Source organism: Muscardinus avellanarius (assembly GCF_963383645.1).
Source record: "Muscardinus avellanarius genome assembly, chromosome: 7".
NCBI lineage: Eukaryota > Metazoa > Chordata > Mammalia > Rodentia > Gliridae > Muscardinus > Muscardinus avellanarius.
In genome coordinates this window covers 57875972-57893114 of record NC_137793.1, presented here as the reverse complement: position 1 = coordinate 57893114, position 17143 = coordinate 57875972, and the positions used below count along the sequence as shown (strand labels likewise).

The window sequence follows — 17143 nt, the reverse complement described above, 5'->3', positions numbered from 1 at the left end:
GCTGGTGCCCAACACGTGCCCTGTGATGTGGTCAACATGGGTTCCACCGCTAGCTCGGCAGCCCGCTGTGCTGTGCAGGAACCTCTCCCCGCCTTTGGGGCAACACTGTGGATGGTACTGTGTGGTCGATGAGCTCCTTTGCTCGTGCTGACAGGAGCGCCGCCAGCCCTGGGCTCTCCTGGAAGCCCGCTCTTGGTCATTCGGAGAGCCCAGGTAAGGTGCGTGCAGGGATGGCAGGTTTTGACTATTTAAAAGCTCATTCAAACTCCTACAGAACACACACACACACACACACACACACACACACACACACTTCTTCACTTCGCTGCCAATGCCTCCTAATCTTCCTGAAGATAACATACTTTTGTTATGATGAAAACTTCAGAAATAGGAAACGCATTCCACTTAGGCTGGGAAAACTTGAAAAATGAAACGATTCAGAGCTGGTCAGACTCTCTTCCTGCCAGGGCAGTTCTGCTCACTCTTAACTGGGCAAAAGATGGGAGGCTGCAGCAAGAAGAGGATGTTGGCTTACTAACCTTCAAGTAATTGCTCCCATTTCAAATAGACTCAAGTTGCCATAAGAACTTTCTGCAGCAGAAAACTCTCATTTCCTCTGAATGCAGCGTTGACCCGAACGTTCCTTGACTTCCTCCTCAGAAGAGCAAAGTGTAGCAGCAGGACCTGATCTGGGAGCAGGCTGGAGGGGCACAGACTCCCTTCCGGAGGTCTGCGGGGAGTTAGTGCAGTTCACACAGCAAAGGTGAGCGGGGGCCAGGCCCACGTGGTGGCACACACCTATAATCCCAGTGCTTGGGAGGCGGACACAGGAGGATTACAGATTTGAGGCCAGTCTCAGACACTTAGACCCTCAGCAGTTTAGCAAGACCCTGTTTCAAAATACAAAAAAAAAGAAGAAGAAGAAGAAGAAGAAGAAGAAGAAGAAGAAGAAGAAGAAGAAGAAGAAGAAGAACAACAACAACAACAACAACTGGGGGTGTAGCTCAGTAGTAGAGCATCCTTGGGTTCAATCCCTAGTACCACCGCCACCACCGCCACCGCCACGCAGAGAACACCAGGAACAGAGGGGCTAACTTGCTTCTAAATAAAGCCAAAGAAAACAGGGCTGATGTTTTCCCTTGGGCTGAATACTGACAAGGGGCGGGAGCGTGATGCGTCTAGAAGATGCAGAAGCCAAAGCCACCCGCTAAGTGAGCAGGCCTGCTCTAGCCCTGAGGTCACGGAGCTGCAAGGACTCTGAGTGCCAGGAAGTCTCGGCTTTAAACTGGGGTTGGAGGGTCTAGAGGTCTAAAGTCCCAGACAGAAGAGCACAGAGGAAGAAAACCCAAAACTAAAACACCGTCCACTGTGAATCGAACGCGCCCGCTGCCTGCCATACGTAGTCCCCAAATCCTCAGCCAATGCACGTGAGCAAGGTGAGCAAGGAAGCCAGCAGAACACAATGTCCCTCGGGAAGGGAACGGTGTGGATCTGAGACTGCAGAAAGCACAGCCAGCTTGCTAGATAGATGACTAGGGTGCCAGCATGCAAAAGAGGTAAAGACGGTGTTATAAACCCCAGAAAGAAACAAAACACTGAGCGACATAAAGAAAAGTGAATTTGGAATCCTGGAAGTAAAAGGCAGTCTTTACCCTACCTGGTAGCAAAGAGCGCCTGCCACCTGACTTAAGGGAGCTTTCATTTTAAATTTAAAACAAATGTCAGAAGCTGAAAGCATCATCTCAGGAAGCAGGACTCAGCCAGGGCAGGACAAGGGTCTGACATCTTCAACCGTGCAGTAGCCTGACTTTTCAAGCTACATACACATATCACTTTAATAAAACCTAAAATGAGAAAAACGTAAAAGCCAGGTTGCAAGAAATAACACAAATGAAGGATTACCTCAAGAACAGGCGGTCCTGGCTTTCCCCCTATGGAGACTAAACTTTATTCCTGGGCTGCTCCATCAGAGACAGGATCCCAGAAGGCATCACCTTTACCCTTCTTCCTACTTCTTTTATTAAGTTACTATTTGAAAGCCTGTCAGTCAACAAGCGAGGCTGCTGTAGAGAGCAGTTCTTAGTGCCCGTGGAGTTGGGCAGGACTATGTTGTGGAAAACCATGGCTGGCCCGAGGGCACCGGGGTCCAGTCCCATGCTGGCCCTGGGTTTTGAAATCGTTTTTTTTAGTTTTTGCTATTTAGTGTCACTCTGTGACTTACCTAAGCCGTCACGGAAAGATCTTATTACAAGCATTAGGGAACTGGGGTTTTTTGGTATTGGGGAATCATACCAAGGAGTAGTCACACCTCACCCTATTTTATTTATTTTGAACCAGGGTTTTACTCAGGTGCCGAGGCTAGCCTTGAGCTTGAGATCCTCCTTTCTCCACTTTTCATCTTATTTCTTGTCACTTTTATTTCTAAAATAACTAGATAATTTGGCTGTTAAATTGTATATACAAAGCCGGGCGTGGTGGCGCACACTTGTAATCCCAGCATTCGGGAGGCTGAGACTGGAAGATCACAGTTCGTGGACAGCCTCAGCTACTTAGTGAGGCTGTCTGCAACTTAGTGAGACCCTGTTTCAAAATAAAGAATAAAAGATAGCCAGGCGTGGTGGCACACGTTTGTAATCCCTGTGCTTGAGAGGGAGAAACAGGAGGATCGCACAGGTTCAAAGCCAGCCTCTCTGGCTTAAGAGACCCTGTTTCCAAATAAAAAATCTATAAATGTGTCTGGGAGTATAGCCTGGAGGTAGAAGGGTTTCCAGGAAACCGAGTACCACCAAAATAATAAATAAATAAATAAATAAATAAATAAATAAATAAATAATAGGGCAGGAGGTGTAGCTCGGAGGTCGAATGCCCCTGGGTTCCATCCCCAGACCCCCCCACACACACACGCAAAAAAAAATTGTATATACAAGCATACTCTTCTATACGTGTGTGTGTGTGTGTGTGTGTACTACTTAAGAATCTTTTGGATAGGGGAAGGACATAGAAAAAGGAAATTGGTAATTTTGAAGAAGGCCTGGGTGCGCTGACACACACCTGTAATTCTAGTCCTTGGGAGGATTAGGCAAGAGGATCACAGGTTCAAGGCCAAAGCATGGTAACTTAGCAAGTCCCTGTTTCAAAAAGTAAAGTAAATGGGGCTGGGGGTGTAGCTCAGTGGTAGAATGCCCCTGGGATCTATCTGCAATACTGGAAAGAAAGAAAGAAAGAAAGAAAGAAAGAAAGAAAGAAAGAAAGAAAGAAAGAAAGAAAGAAAGAAAGAAAGAAAGAAAGGAAAACAAGGTGACATGGAAACAGCAGTACTCGAGAAGTCTACTCTACAAGGTGATGGGTGAAAGGAAAGAAGCCGAGGGTGAGGAGAAGGACTCAGGTTGTCTTAATACTCTAGGACTGAGATGAGATAGAGTGATAGACATGGTGTTTTAAGAGGAGAGTTAAATATAACTGGTCTTAGGAAAGAAAGAGCAATGTGGTAAGTAAATACAGAGTCTTCCCTCCAGTCAGGCGTGTGGCGGAGCAGGAGGCCGGCTCTGTGCTGTTCACAGATCGGTGGAGACGGTCACCTCCTTTGCTCTGTTCTGTGGCTGTGGATTCCGACCTGGGCAGGTCAGAAGAGAACGCAGTAACTGCAGTGGCCCTAAGGCGGTGAGTTTTGTTTCTCCCAGAAATTAAGTGGCTTCTATTACAGGCTGCAATTCTCCATGCCAGTCATGCCACTATTAACAGGGCTTCTGCTTCCTGGAACATGCCAGCTGCTAGTCCAGTAGTGTAAAGAAATCGGCATCTAAGAAATATTGCTTGGTGCAGAGAGGTAGGATGAATTTTCTAGGTTTCAAGAAAAGCATAAAAAATAGACTTAAAAACTTTAAATCTAGGAACTAAAGTATAATTAATTTTGACTTAACTAAAATTTGAATTTATAATTTTTGATGAATTTACCTTTGTATTATTGTCTTTCTTTCTTTCTTTCTTTCTTTCTTTCTTTCTTTCTTTCTTTCTTTCTTTCTTTCTTTCTTTCTTTTTTTTTTTGGTGGTACTGGGGTTCCTGGAAGCCCTTCTACCTCCGGTATACACTCCCACAGGCTACACTCCCAGACCTATTTTTTAACATTTTTATGTGGAAAAAGAGTCTCTAAAGCCAGCGAGGCTGGCTCCAAACCAGCGCGATCCTCCTGTCTCCGCCTCCCAAGTGCGGGGATTACAAGCGTGCGCCACCACGCCCGGCAGTATTATTGTTTTTCTAAGCAAAACAACAGAACAGAGATTTCTGAAGTGATTATATATATATATGTATATATATATATATATATATATATATATATATATATATCACTAAATAGAACAAAATTCTCAGATAAATGGTAACTTAAAATGTAAAGTATAAACGCTGGGCGTGGTGGTGCACGCTTGTACTGCCCGTGCTTGGGAGGTAGAGAAAGGAGGATCGTGCAGGTTCGAAGCCAGCCTTGCTGGCTTAAGAGACCCTGTTTCCAAATAAAATATAAAATAGGTCTGGGAGTGTAGCCCAGAGGTAGAAGGGTTTCCAGGAACCCCAGTACCACCAAAAAAAAAAAAAAAAAAAAAAAAAAGAAGAAAGAAAGAGAAAAAGAAAAAAACGAAGTAAAGTATATGCCATCCTTACTTTCCCGGGGAAACGGTTCATAGAAACATGGTACAGAGCTGGAAAGGGCCTTGCACGCATGAGTCAAGTCCCTTATATTGGAATATATGGGAGATATAATATATATAATATATAATTATATATAATCTAATATATGGGAATATATGGGAGAACAATCCAGGAGGCCAATGATCTGCCTGTGACTGTTTGGTTTGCTAGATATGGAATGGAAGAGAATCCAGCAGAAGAAGGGAGGACTGTGTGTGTGTGTGTGTGTGTGTGTGTGTGTGTGTGTGTGGTACTAGGGATGGAAGCCAGGGGCATTGTACCACCAAGCTACAACCCTAGCCCAATTTTTTATTCTTTATTTTTAAACATGGTCTCACTAAGTTGCAGAGGGCCTCACTAAGTAGCTGAGGCTGTCTGCAAACTGAGATCCTCCAGTCTCAGCCTCCTGAATGCTGGGATTACAAGTGTGCGCCACCACGCCCAGCTAGGGAGGACTTTTGATGACACCATTTGCCCACCTCTAACACGGCTGATGTGCTCTGTGAACCTGACTGGCCACAGGGTGCTCAGCATTAACACTTGAGCCACCGGCTGAGCAAAGGACATTCTCTCTTGGATGGTGTGGCCTATCCAATTAGTTGAAGGCCTGGAGAGACCAACAAGGCCGATCCTCCCTCCAGTAAAATGGTGCTGGTCCTGACTGCCGAGCTGGGACATTGGTCATTTTTCCCCTTTGGTCTCAAACTGAAACATCAGCTCTTCTTGAGCCTTAAGTGTACCAGCTTTTGGACTGGAACTTACACCACTGGCTTTCACTGATCTCTTGTTTGCTAACTGCAAATCTTGAGACTTCTCAACCACTATAACCACGTGAGCCAATTTCTGGAAATCAGTCAATCTCTCTTTCTACACACACTCAGAGTCACAAGCTACATGATGACATTTGGTCAATGACAGACTGTATTTAAGATGGTGATCCCACGGGATTGTAATGGAGCTGAACAAGTTCTGTCACCTGGCGACGTCACGGTCATCATAACATTAAGCACCACATCCTACTCACATGTTTGTGGTGATGCTGGTGTAGACCAACCCACTGCCCTGCCGGTCATGTAAAGATAGAGCACATCATAGCAAATACGGTTTGTGTATAATACCTAATAATGATCACAAATGACCGACTATGATACCAGTTCATGTATTTACTACATTGACTTCACTGTCATTTTAGAGTGTACTCCTATTTACAACAAACAAACAAACAAACAAACAAAGTTTATTGCAAAACAGTATGTTGTGTTACTCTATGTTGGCACAACAAAATTGCCTAAGACTGCATTTCTCAGTGTGTCCCCGCCAGGGCAACACATGACTGTAAACACATACACGTATGTGTGCAGACTTGTCACTATCTTGTTGGTTCTGTTTCTCTGAAAAACCTTGTCTAATACAACACTGAGCCAACGTTTAATTGAACAGAGTAAGATAATGAAGGAAATGGATCTAAGCATTGTGCACTGGCCTCCACACACCCCTCTCGCCCTTGTCTTTCTCTTGTATCAAGTCTATAAAGTGGAAATATAGTTTCCTAGCCTCTCTTGCAGCTAGGGGTGGCTGTGCGGTGCCGTTTGGAATGGTCATATGAGGGGAGACCCTAGGAGAGCTTCCTTTGCTCTCTGCCTTTTCCTGCCTCGAGCTTGGACACAATGTTTGGGTGGTGGGGATGGCAGTCACTTTGGGACCGTGAGGACAAAAGATACTGCCAGGGAGGCCTGGGAAAGAGGGGTTTCTGAGGAGACCTGTGAGAAGCTGCTCTCATCTCCAACTCTTCATAATTTTTAAGGCAAATACACCTTGCCTACTAAAGCCATTGTTAGTTGGGTTATCTTTATTTGTAGCCAAACCTTTCCTCTCCTAACTATTGCAATCCACATTTCAATTATTGTAATAAGACAAAAGTGAACATAGCCCAAACTTTTAATAAAAATTATCATTCATTCATTCAAGAAGTTTTTGAAAGTCTGCCATACTTACGGCACTGAAAAGGAACTAAAGCGGAAAGCCTTCTCACTGCCAGCCAAGTAGGCTAGCTTGTTGTCATTCCAGATTACGGTTGGGGGTGTTGGCTCCCAGGGGATCCCCTATGATTTCTGGTACATCTGCCAGTGGCAAAAGGCTGACACTAAAGAGGGCTGACTCTTGGGGTTCTATCAGCAGTTGATCCAACTTTTCCCACTTAATTGTTTCTGAAAGTTCTTTTTAATGCAAAGCTAATTGCATTGCCTGACTCCTGCAGCACTAGAATGAGCTAATAGTCCTTTCTCCTGCAGCGAGAGCAATTCCCTCTTTACTGGTGCCAGGGCCAGAAGCCACAGACAGTGGTGGTGCAGAGCAAGGAACACGGACGTCAGCTGGGCTTCGAGAGCGAGGCTTGGTCTACACTCGCTTCACCCCACCCCAGAGGCACATCTCTGAAACTTGTTGAGTTCTGTTTGTTAATTTATTTATAAGTATTGAAATTAAGTGAGATAATGGTTAGCCATGAACAACGTGAACACTAGAAAACTAAGATTTCATCAGATAACTCAATTGTGTACAAACTAAAAGCAAGTGGGCCCAACTGAGGCAATGGCACAAGTGCCAGGACAGCGTCACACTCCCTGCCCTGCGGGCTCCTGTTTGGCTCTTCTTCCTCGAGAGCAAAGCTGCTGGGTATGTGACCTCCACCTGATAAAGTGCTACAGCAGAAGGAACGGTGGGACCAATTTTCAAGAACAAAGCAAGATACGACTTGTTATATTTATTCCCAAGCAATAACTGTTACAAATCATCATGCAATTCAACCCCCTGACTATCTGAGCTAGTCACACCCTGCCCGTGCATATTCATTTACTTATTTTTGTTGCTAGAGATTGAATCCAAGGGCGTTCTACTTGCAAGCTATACCCCAGTCCTTTCCCCCATCTTTTTTTTTTTTTTTTTTTTTTGAAAGAGGATCTTTCTAAGTTGCTGAGATTGGCCCCAAACACAAAATCCTCCTGTCTCAGCCTCTCAAGTACCGGGATTATAGGTATGCGCCACCACATCTGGCTTGCATATCCTTTGAATCACATGTTTAATGCCACGTGCTTGGTATCTATATTCTCACAACACTCTAAGCTCCATTAGACCTTTGCCTGTGGCTAAATCTCAACTCGGTGGGTGAGAAAACTTTTAGAAAATAAAATGTGTGCAGCTCCGAGCTCTGAGGTCCCTGCCACGCACTACGGGTCTTCTACTTTGGGCTTAAGGAATGAAAGCAGAATGCTCTGAGAGACCTGAAAGATCACTGACGCTTCCTCTGAGCCTTCCAGTCACACTCCACACATCCTACCTTGTCCTGGGTTTGGCACCGGACGCAGTCACACTCAAAGCAGTACTGGTCTCTCAGCTGCTTGCGGCGCTCCTCGCTGGTCATCAGCATGTCCAGGTAGCAGATGGTGAGCTGCAGAGACCCGAGAGGGCTAGGTTCAGACGCTGTGTGCTCATTGGCCCTCACTAACCATAATTACTAACAATGATTATTAAATCTTGTTTTTATTATATGTCAAGTGTAGGAGAGAAGTCTTATAGTCTCCTACCCAAATAATCACATCAAGTTATTTCTGTTGTTATTATTATATTATTATTATTATTATTATTATTATTATTATTAGGTACTGGGGCTTACTCCAACCCTTTTTATTTTTGTTTTGAAACAAGGCCTTACTAAGTTGCTGAGGCTGGCCTTAACACTGCAACCCTCCTGTCTCCGCCTCCTGTGATGTGTACCAGCATCACATGCCCAGCATCACACATCAAATTTTAATTTATTTCCTTCAAATCTTTTTTAAATGTAAATATATACGGACCATATGTTTACTTTAAGGAAATGTGCTCAAGACCTCTCTGTGCCTTTTTCCCCCCTCACTAAATAGTAAAATATCCAGAGCTGTTGTATGTTCAATATCACTGGAGTTTAGCCATAAATTCCATAGCCCTTGGTAATCAGAGAAGCCAAATCCATCCTGGCAGTCAATGGGTGGCAGGTGACGTGGCCAGGTCGATCTTAAATCCTAGTCATTTCTAGAGCTGCCTCATGGAATTTAGGGCTAACCAAATTTGTGTCTTTGAAATTAGGAGATCATTCTTTCTTGTAACTTGGTAAAATTTGTAAAATAGTTCCCAGAGAGGAGAGTTTGGTGTCGAGTGTGATTGTGACGGAGGCTCTCAAGTTGACTCCTTCCGGCCCTTCACAGACAGTAGCTGGCGCCTGCCGTGGAGGCCAGGTGGAGGCACTTAAAAAACTTCTTGGGTCTCTTTCTAGCCCAAAGACCCCTTGAGGTCACAGGTTTTTATGCAACATCACAATGATTAAATGTTTTTCGCTTGATGAGATCTCCAATGTACTGAAAATCTAAGTCAAAGTATATGAAATGGAACCCTTGATCTCCCCAACCCGTTCCATCTCAGAGCCTTCCCAGTCTCAGGTGACAGCAGCTCCTCCTTCCTATCATCCAGGCTGAAACCTCAGAGTCATCTGGACATTGCTTTTTCCTTTACAATGCTACCCAACCGTACCAGGAAACTCTGTTGGGTCTATCTGAAAAATATGTCCAAGACAAGCACCTTTCAGCTTTTCCAACGACACCTTCGTGATCTGAGCCAGGTCATCTCTTGCCTATCAAGTGCCTCCCTGCTTCTCCTCACACTCCGCCCATAGCCAGAGAGGTCATCACTCGCCAATCAGATCAGGGCTCGCTGCTGTTTGAAATGCTGCAACAGCGCCCCCTGTTGCTAGAGTAAAGGCCAAGTGCTTACAAGAGACTCCAACAGTGCAAGTCAAAGTGTGCAGGATGGGTGCTGGTCCAGAGGGTGGGCCACCATGGAGTCCACCCCGAAATGAGGACAGAAACAAAAAGGCCGTTTTTGAACCTCTTGGTCTGCACTCACGATGGAATTCTACTCAGCTGTGAAGATGAACAAAATTACATCATGTGCAGGAAAAGGGATAGAGTTAGAGGATATTATGCTAAGTGAGATCAGCCAGTCTCAGAAAGGGAAGGGCCATATGTTTTCTCTCGTGTATGGGAAGCAAGGGGGAAAATAGGAGACATAGGGACTTGGGATGAATGAGAGACCAGTAGGATGGTGGGGGGTGTTTAGGGGAGGGAGATGGGAGGGGAAAAGGGAGATTTATGAAGGAAATAGTTTACATAGTGCTATGTTCATATATGAAGTTATCCATACCAATTTCAGTACACGTATGGGGAGAAGGAGGGGACAGGGTAGGATCTGGAGGGAAACACGCCAAGTGCCATAGGCATGTGTGTTTCTATTATTCTGAACTTCATTATGATGTATAACTATATAACTATATAACTATATATATATATATATATATAATTTATTTATTTTTTTTTTTTGGTGGTACTAGGGTTCTTGGAAGCCCTTCTACTTCCAGGCTACACTCCCAGACCTATTTTTTATACTTTTTTTAAAAATTTGGAAACAGGGTCTCTTAAGCCAGCGTGCTGGCTTCGAACCTGCGCGATCCTCCTGTCTCTGCCTCCCAAGCACGGGGATTACAATCGTGCGCCACAACACCCAGCATGAAAATATATTTAAAAGAAACTTTTATACTAATTTGGTAAGAGAACTTTTATGTGAGTCTCATAATAACACAACTGGGCTTTTACTGTATTAAAAGTATTTTTTAAATAATTCATTTTCAATAAATGTTATACAAATATTGTCTCAGTAGATTAGGAAAAAATACTGGTCCCAACACCAAAAACCAAAAACCAAAACAAACAAACAAACAAAACCTAACCCTATTTCTACCTCACTCCTAATTCCCTCACTGTTCTCTGGTTTGGTGTTTTTCCTGTAACATTTATCAGTTTGTACCATACTGTATAAATAACTTCTTCTTCTTTTTTTTTTTTTTTTTTTTTTGGTGGTACTGGGGTTCCTGGAAGCCCTTCTACCGGCTACACTCGCAGACCAATTTTATACTTTTTTATTTTTGGAAACAGGGTCTCTTAAGCCAGCGCGGCTGGCTTCTAACCTGCGTGATCCTCTAGTCTCCGCCTCCCAAGCCTGGGGATTACAAGCGTGCACCACCACGCCCGGCTAAATTACTTCTTCATTTGCTTTCAAATATAAGAAGTAACTCTGCGGGCAAGCGCGGTGGGAAGGGGATGTTGTAGAGAGGACACAGGCAGTATTATTATGGAAGGGGGTGACAAAAACTCCCTCAAGCTAACCCTCCAGGTGGGTTTTCTTATACTTAGTGGAAACTCAGGTCTGCAAAACACGATCTTAAGCACAGTAGGGCAGAGAAGGCTGTTTTCTCTTGACAAGGAACAGCTTCAGGAAGGCCTCGCTCAAGCTGCACAGGGAGAGGGGCCCAATGAGTCAGCTGCACCAAGACCGTCCTCAGGGTGACAGATGTCATCCCTGCCCCGCCTAGATGGCTCTCTGCAGATTTCTCACGAGTTAGGCAACCCTGGCAGGCCACAGGACGGAGCGCACCTGTCCTCACAGAGGTAGGCAGTGATGCTACCCAGGCTCTGGCCACAGGCAGGGCCGGACCAAGACAGCACAGAACTGTGCAAACCAGCAGAGGCCTCGGGTTCGTGGCACGCGGGGACACACTGGGACGTGCGCTGCCGCATTCAAGCTGGGCACTGTTTCACGACGGTGCTGCTCCTCCTGCTTCTGAGCCGCGGGAGGACGAGCCACACACTACGCTACCGAAGAGCTGCAGCGGCACCGTGGAGCCTGGAGGGCACCGGCCTGGGCAAGACGGGCTCACCCCACCCCGGGTCTCTCTTGCTTCAAGACTTGAGGCCAGGGCTCCTTGGCGGTGCAAAGGGCGATTGCATTAGGCAAGCACCTCCAGTTTTTGGAGAATGTCAGGTTTGGCAACCCAAATAACCAACTTCTCAGCACTTGTTTTTTTGTTATTTTTTGGTGGACCCAGGGGTATTTGACCTCAGAGCCCTACCCCTAGGCCTTTTTATTTTTTATTTTGAAACATGGTCGTCCTAAGTTGCCCCAGACTGGCCTCAAACCTGTGATCCTTCTTTCTCAGCCTCCCAAGTGCTGAGATTGCAGGCTTGCACCCTGTCCCCAGCTCAGTGCGCTCTTTGATAAATCTGAGCGGTACAGAAATTCATCTTCTATCCTCAGGCTCTCTGGCCCCGGGTCCTTTTGTGTGGCAGGTGGTAAATTAGCTGGTCTTTCTTTATGTTCCTTCCTGGGCCAATTCTCGGACCCTACATCTCATTCTAGGCAATGGCTCCTGGTCATCACCCTCTCCACCAGATCAGGGCAACTGGCAGCAGTATGTGATTACAGAGTGCGCGGTGTGCGGCCACTGACTCCAGGGTGCTTGGCTAACCCAGGACTCAGTCACAAGGCAAGACTCACGGGCGGCAGTGCAGACAGTGACGGGCAACGGGACACTAGTTTTCTCATTTAATACCAGTAAGTAGACGCTGACAGCCTCCTCAGGATCCCAGAACCACAGACCAGGAAAGACTTTCTAATGGTCCTCCTGCTGCCTCTGGCCAACATTCAACTTCTAAGTGCTCTGAGAAGAATACTCATAAGCTCCTGTCAGATCACCTCTCTTTTCTACATGGAGACCTTTCTTTCTTTCTTTCTTTCTTTCTTTCTTTCTTTCTTTCTTTCTTTCTTTCTTTCTTTCCCTTCCTTCCTTTCTCTCTTTCTTTCCTCTTTCTCTTTCTTTCTTTCTTTCTTTCTTTCTTTCTTTCTTTCTTTCTTTCTTTCTTTCTTTCTTTCTTTCTTTCTTTGGTACTGGGGTAGTTGGCCTTGAACCTGTGATTCTCCTGTCTCAGCCTCCCAGTGCTGGGATCGCAGGCCCCAGCCCCTGGCTTACGTGGAGCCTTGTGATGTTCTCTTAACAGCAGTGCAATGAATTCACAGGAGGCTGGTCCCTGCTGGCCTTGGGCCTGCTTTGCTGTCTCAACATCTCCCACACCCTGCAGCCGGTCAGTTATACTCACTGCCACACACCCTGGAAGTGATGCACCACACCCACGCGCCCCTGAGCTGGGCTGCCAGTGCCCGACCTCACACTCGCCCCTCAAGGCGGCTTCAGTGTGGTCCTCCAGGAGGCCCGCCCTGCCGCCCCCTCAGATACACTGCATCAAAGCTGAGAGGTCCCATGGCAAAGCATTTCAGAAAAGATAGAGCCAGGTCACTCAGCAGAGATAAGAACCTAGTTAAAGACTCCGTGACTGCTGCTTCAGCAGCAGCATCAACTCACTGGACCTAGGGTTCGTTTAGTGTGAACGTGTCTACGGAACTTAGTCCTTAATCAGCTGATGTGCAATGGCACAGGTCAGCCTCAGCAACTTAGTGAGAACCTGTTTCAAAGTAAAGAGCAGAATAGGGCTGGGGATGTGGCTTGGAGGTAAAAGCTCCTGGATCTTGAATTTGCTGCATATGTTCAAATCTCAGGGCAAATGAACCCCTTTTCCATTTCAACCATCTTTCCCATCTACAACTGAGTGAATAACAACACCAAATGAAACTGAGATCTTATTTTTATTTCTGGAATTTTTTTTTATCACAGTCACAGGATTATTTGCTAATACTGGCTCTGAACTGAAAAAAAGACTTTGAAAAATCTCACTTCTTTTTAAAGGCAAGCCTGAGAGTCACTTGTATCTGTCTTTCCTCTGCTAATTTTAGCTTCTCAAGTTATATTCTTCAGATTCCCCCATCCTGAGCCACCACCTGACCTCCCCTTGACCTCGGCCACCATCATCACCTCTCACCTGGATTACTATGTCACCCTGGCCCTTGTCATCCCAATCTTGTCCACACAAGAAGGCCTGCTATGGGGTCCCTCTGCCCGAACACCTCAGAAACATCCTCTCATCACTCCCTCTCCCTTCCACAAGTGTTTATCCAGTGCCTTCTACACAGCAGAGCCATTGTGGGATTGTAGGATGAACCAAAGTCTGTGGTATGGTGCCCACGGGCTCCATGGTCTGCTCCCTGCCGATTCCCTCATCTGCTGGTCACATTTGAATTCTCCCAACCACTAAAAGGAAACATTTCTTGCTGCACTGAACTCATCTGTCTCTGGCCGCTGTGTCATTGTCTTGAACACCTTCCCCTGCCTCACCCAACTTTAGCTCTACAGATCCTTTCGGATCAAGGACACGCTTCTCTTGCGACCCTCCTTAACCACTCCTCAAATCTGTGCTGCTACTTATAGAAAGTGCTGTGAGTGTTTATACCACTTTATGTCTCTATTATTGCTTCCTATTCTGCGTTCTCCTCAGCTAAATTCTGAACTCCTGAGCACAAGGCTGGCTCCTACTCCTCTTTGTATTCCTCAAAGTTTCTAGAACTGCCACCCAGTGCCAATCGCCTGGTAAGCACTCAGCGAATTTGAATTTTTTGATTTAACAAAAAGGTAAAGATGATAAGCAAAGAAGCAGACTGTTACAGCCCTGGACACTTCAGAGCAAAGCTGACATTCAGGACACTGATGTTTTCAGTTCAAGCAAAACACATTTCTCCCAAGTGATGTGGCTCCAGAGAGGGCTGACCACCAGAGGTGGGGTCATGACAACTACTGGTTCTTTAAGCAGGAGTTCCAAGAATGGTGTCTGGATTTTCTACCCTTATTCCCTGATTTATGGTTGTTTTTGTCTTGTTTTGGGTATTAGGGATTGAACTCAAGGACATTCTACCTCCAAGATACATCTCCAGTCCTTTGTAGAAATTTATTTAGAAATAGGGTCTCACTAAGTTGCTGAGTCTGGCCCAGCTCTGATCCATGGTTTGTAAGACTCTGAGATCATCAAATGATTTTAATAGCTTAACACAATTCCAAAGGGTCAGCCACCAGCAATGTAGTGAGCTATGACAAGTGAGCCCGTATGCCTGCAATTCTAGCATTTGGGATGCTGAGACAGAAGGGTTGCAGGTTGAAAGACAGCCTCAGCAACTTAGTGAGACTTTCAGGAACCTCTCAAGACCCTGTTTCAAAAACAAAAAAAATAAACCAGACATGGTGGCGCACACTTGTAATCTCAGCATTTGGGAGGCTGAGACTGGAGGATCACGGTTCACAGACAGCCTCAGCTACTAAGTGAGGCACTTTGCAACTCAGTGGGACCCTGTTTCAAAATAAACAATAAAAAAGGGCAGGGGGTGTAGTTCAAGGTCGAATGCCTCTGGGTTCCATCCCCAGACCACAAAAAAGGGGGGCTTGGAGGTAGAATGCTCCTGGGTTCAATCCCTAGTCCCACCAAAACAAAACAAAAGAAAAAAAAAGGAAAAGAAGAAGAAGAAAAAAGAGGAGTAAGAGGAGGAGGAGGAAGGAGATTTCTAAGGCATGCTCGCTACTGTGATAGTGTGGAACCTGCTGCGATCTTCCCGCTCTCGTGTGCGAGGACCGTGATGCTCCTACTGCAAGCTGGTGGAAGGGGTGGCTTTCATTTTCCTCTTTTTATGGGAGCCAGGGGACACAACTAAGGACTGCTGGTAGTTTAAAAATGGCTCCAAGGCCGGGCGTGGTGGTGCACACTTGTAATCCCTGCGCTTGGGAGGCTGAGACAGGAGGATTGTGCTGGTTCAGAGCCAGCCTCGCTGGCTTAAGAGACCCTGTTTCCAAATAAAAAAAATATAAAATAGGTCTGGGAGTGTAGCCCGGAGGTAGAAGGGCTTCCAGGAACCCCAGTACCACCAAAAAAAAAATATATATATATATATATACATACATATATATATATATAAAATAAAAACGGCTCCAAGACTCCACTTCCTCTCTCATTATATCTTTAGCAAGGCTCATTCATTTACTCAACAAATATAAACTAAGGCTCTTATATTTCACACATTGTCAGTGTCCTCTTGTGGAGCCTAGTTTTTTTGTTTTGTTTTTTGATGTGTGTGTGTGTGTGTGTGTGTGTGTGTGTTATTGGGATGGAACCCAGGGGCTTTCTACCTCAGAGCTACACCCCCAGCCATATTTTTTTATTCTTTTTTTTTTTTTCCGGTACTAGGGATGAAATCCAGGGGCTTTCTACCTCCGAGCTATATCCCCAGCCCTATATTTATTTATTTTTTATTTTGAAACAGGGTCTCACTGAGTTGCAGAGGGCCTCACTAAGTAGCTGAGGCTGGCCGAGAACTGCGATCCTCCTGTTTCAGCCTCCTGAATGCTGGGATGACAAGCGTGTGCCACCATGCCCAGCTTAGATTCTGATGTTTAAATCCTAAATAGCCTTGTGCCGGGCGTGGTGGCGCACGCTTGTAATCCCCGCGCTTGGGAGGCAGAGACAGAAGGATCACGCAGGTTCGAAGCCAGCCGCGCGCGCTGGCTTAGGAGACCCTGTTTCTAAATAAAAATATAAAAATAGGTCTGGAAGTGTAGCCCAGAGGTAGAAGGGCTTCCAGGAACCCCAGTACCACCAAAAAAAAAAAAAAAAAAAAAAAAAAAATCCTAAATAGCCCACATTAAGATTGGGGGTGTTTTAGCCAGGCAAAGGACTGTGATCCCAGTACTTGGGAGGATAAGACGGGAGAATTGCAGATTGGAGGCCAGTGTGTGCCAATTTAGCAAGACCCTATTTCAAAATAAAAAATAAAAAGACCTGGGTATAGGCATAACTCCGAGGTAGAATCTCCTCTGGGTTCAATCCCAAGTACCACACAAACACACACAAAAGAAGCTTTTAGTGGTTTTAGAAACCTCCAATCACTTCTAAGAGTTCTTTTTCTAGTTGTTATCTGCTCGGTGTTTTGATTTTGCAGTGCTGGAGACTGGCCTCAGTGCCTTACGCACACTAGCAAGCGCTCTATCCATGTGCCACACCCAGCTCTGTTTTTTTTTTTTTTTGTCTTTAAATTTACTAGCACATCATCATCATGAACAACAGTGAAAGCTACTCCTCAGCCCCTAATTTGATATTGCTGAAAATAGATAGTAATTCTGTTTCTTACCTGCCTTGAAGTCATATATGGACCCAGCATAATAAATCTAAATTCTCCATATCATTGACAGACATCACTGTATCCTCAGTACACTGGCCTTAAAACTGGAAATTCAGCAAGCTGCTGTGTAAGAGGTGGCATATGTGGTTGAAAGTCAGCTTAGAGGGGATCTTGTCAAAGCATGTGCCCCCGTGCCCCCCTCAGTAACCATGTTTCTGAATGATGATAGCTCTGTGGCACACAAATGAGAGGTGTTTACATGTATAACTGGGGTGTGTGTTTTATGTACATGCACCCTGTCTCAGTCAAATGCTGGACATCTGGGTTTACGTTTTATGGGCTGAGTTCTGTATACATGCAACAAAAGCTTATGCTCCTTACCATAAACATCCACTTTAGCAAACTGGAAGGAGAAGGAGCCTGGGCTTGAGGAAGCATCAGTGGCTCTGACCCAGGACACGGTGTGGGGGTGACTGAGCATGCCCCTCACAG

The 17143-nt window shown here is 45.5% G+C and overlaps 1 protein-coding gene across 1 annotated transcript in view; it reads right to left on the bottom strand.

The window, feature by feature from the left end:
• Nucleotides 1–17143, bottom strand: part of SMYD3 (SET and MYND domain containing 3) — a gene marked incomplete at both ends in the record, with an annotated part of 658176 nt that overhangs the window by 114457 nt on the left and 526576 nt on the right. The window contains one exon of the mRNA XM_080699053.1: nt 8019–8129. Within this exon, the coding sequence (XP_080555179.1) occupies nt 8019–8129 (111 nt within the window). The remainder of the gene's footprint in view (nt 1–8018; nt 8130–17143) is intronic.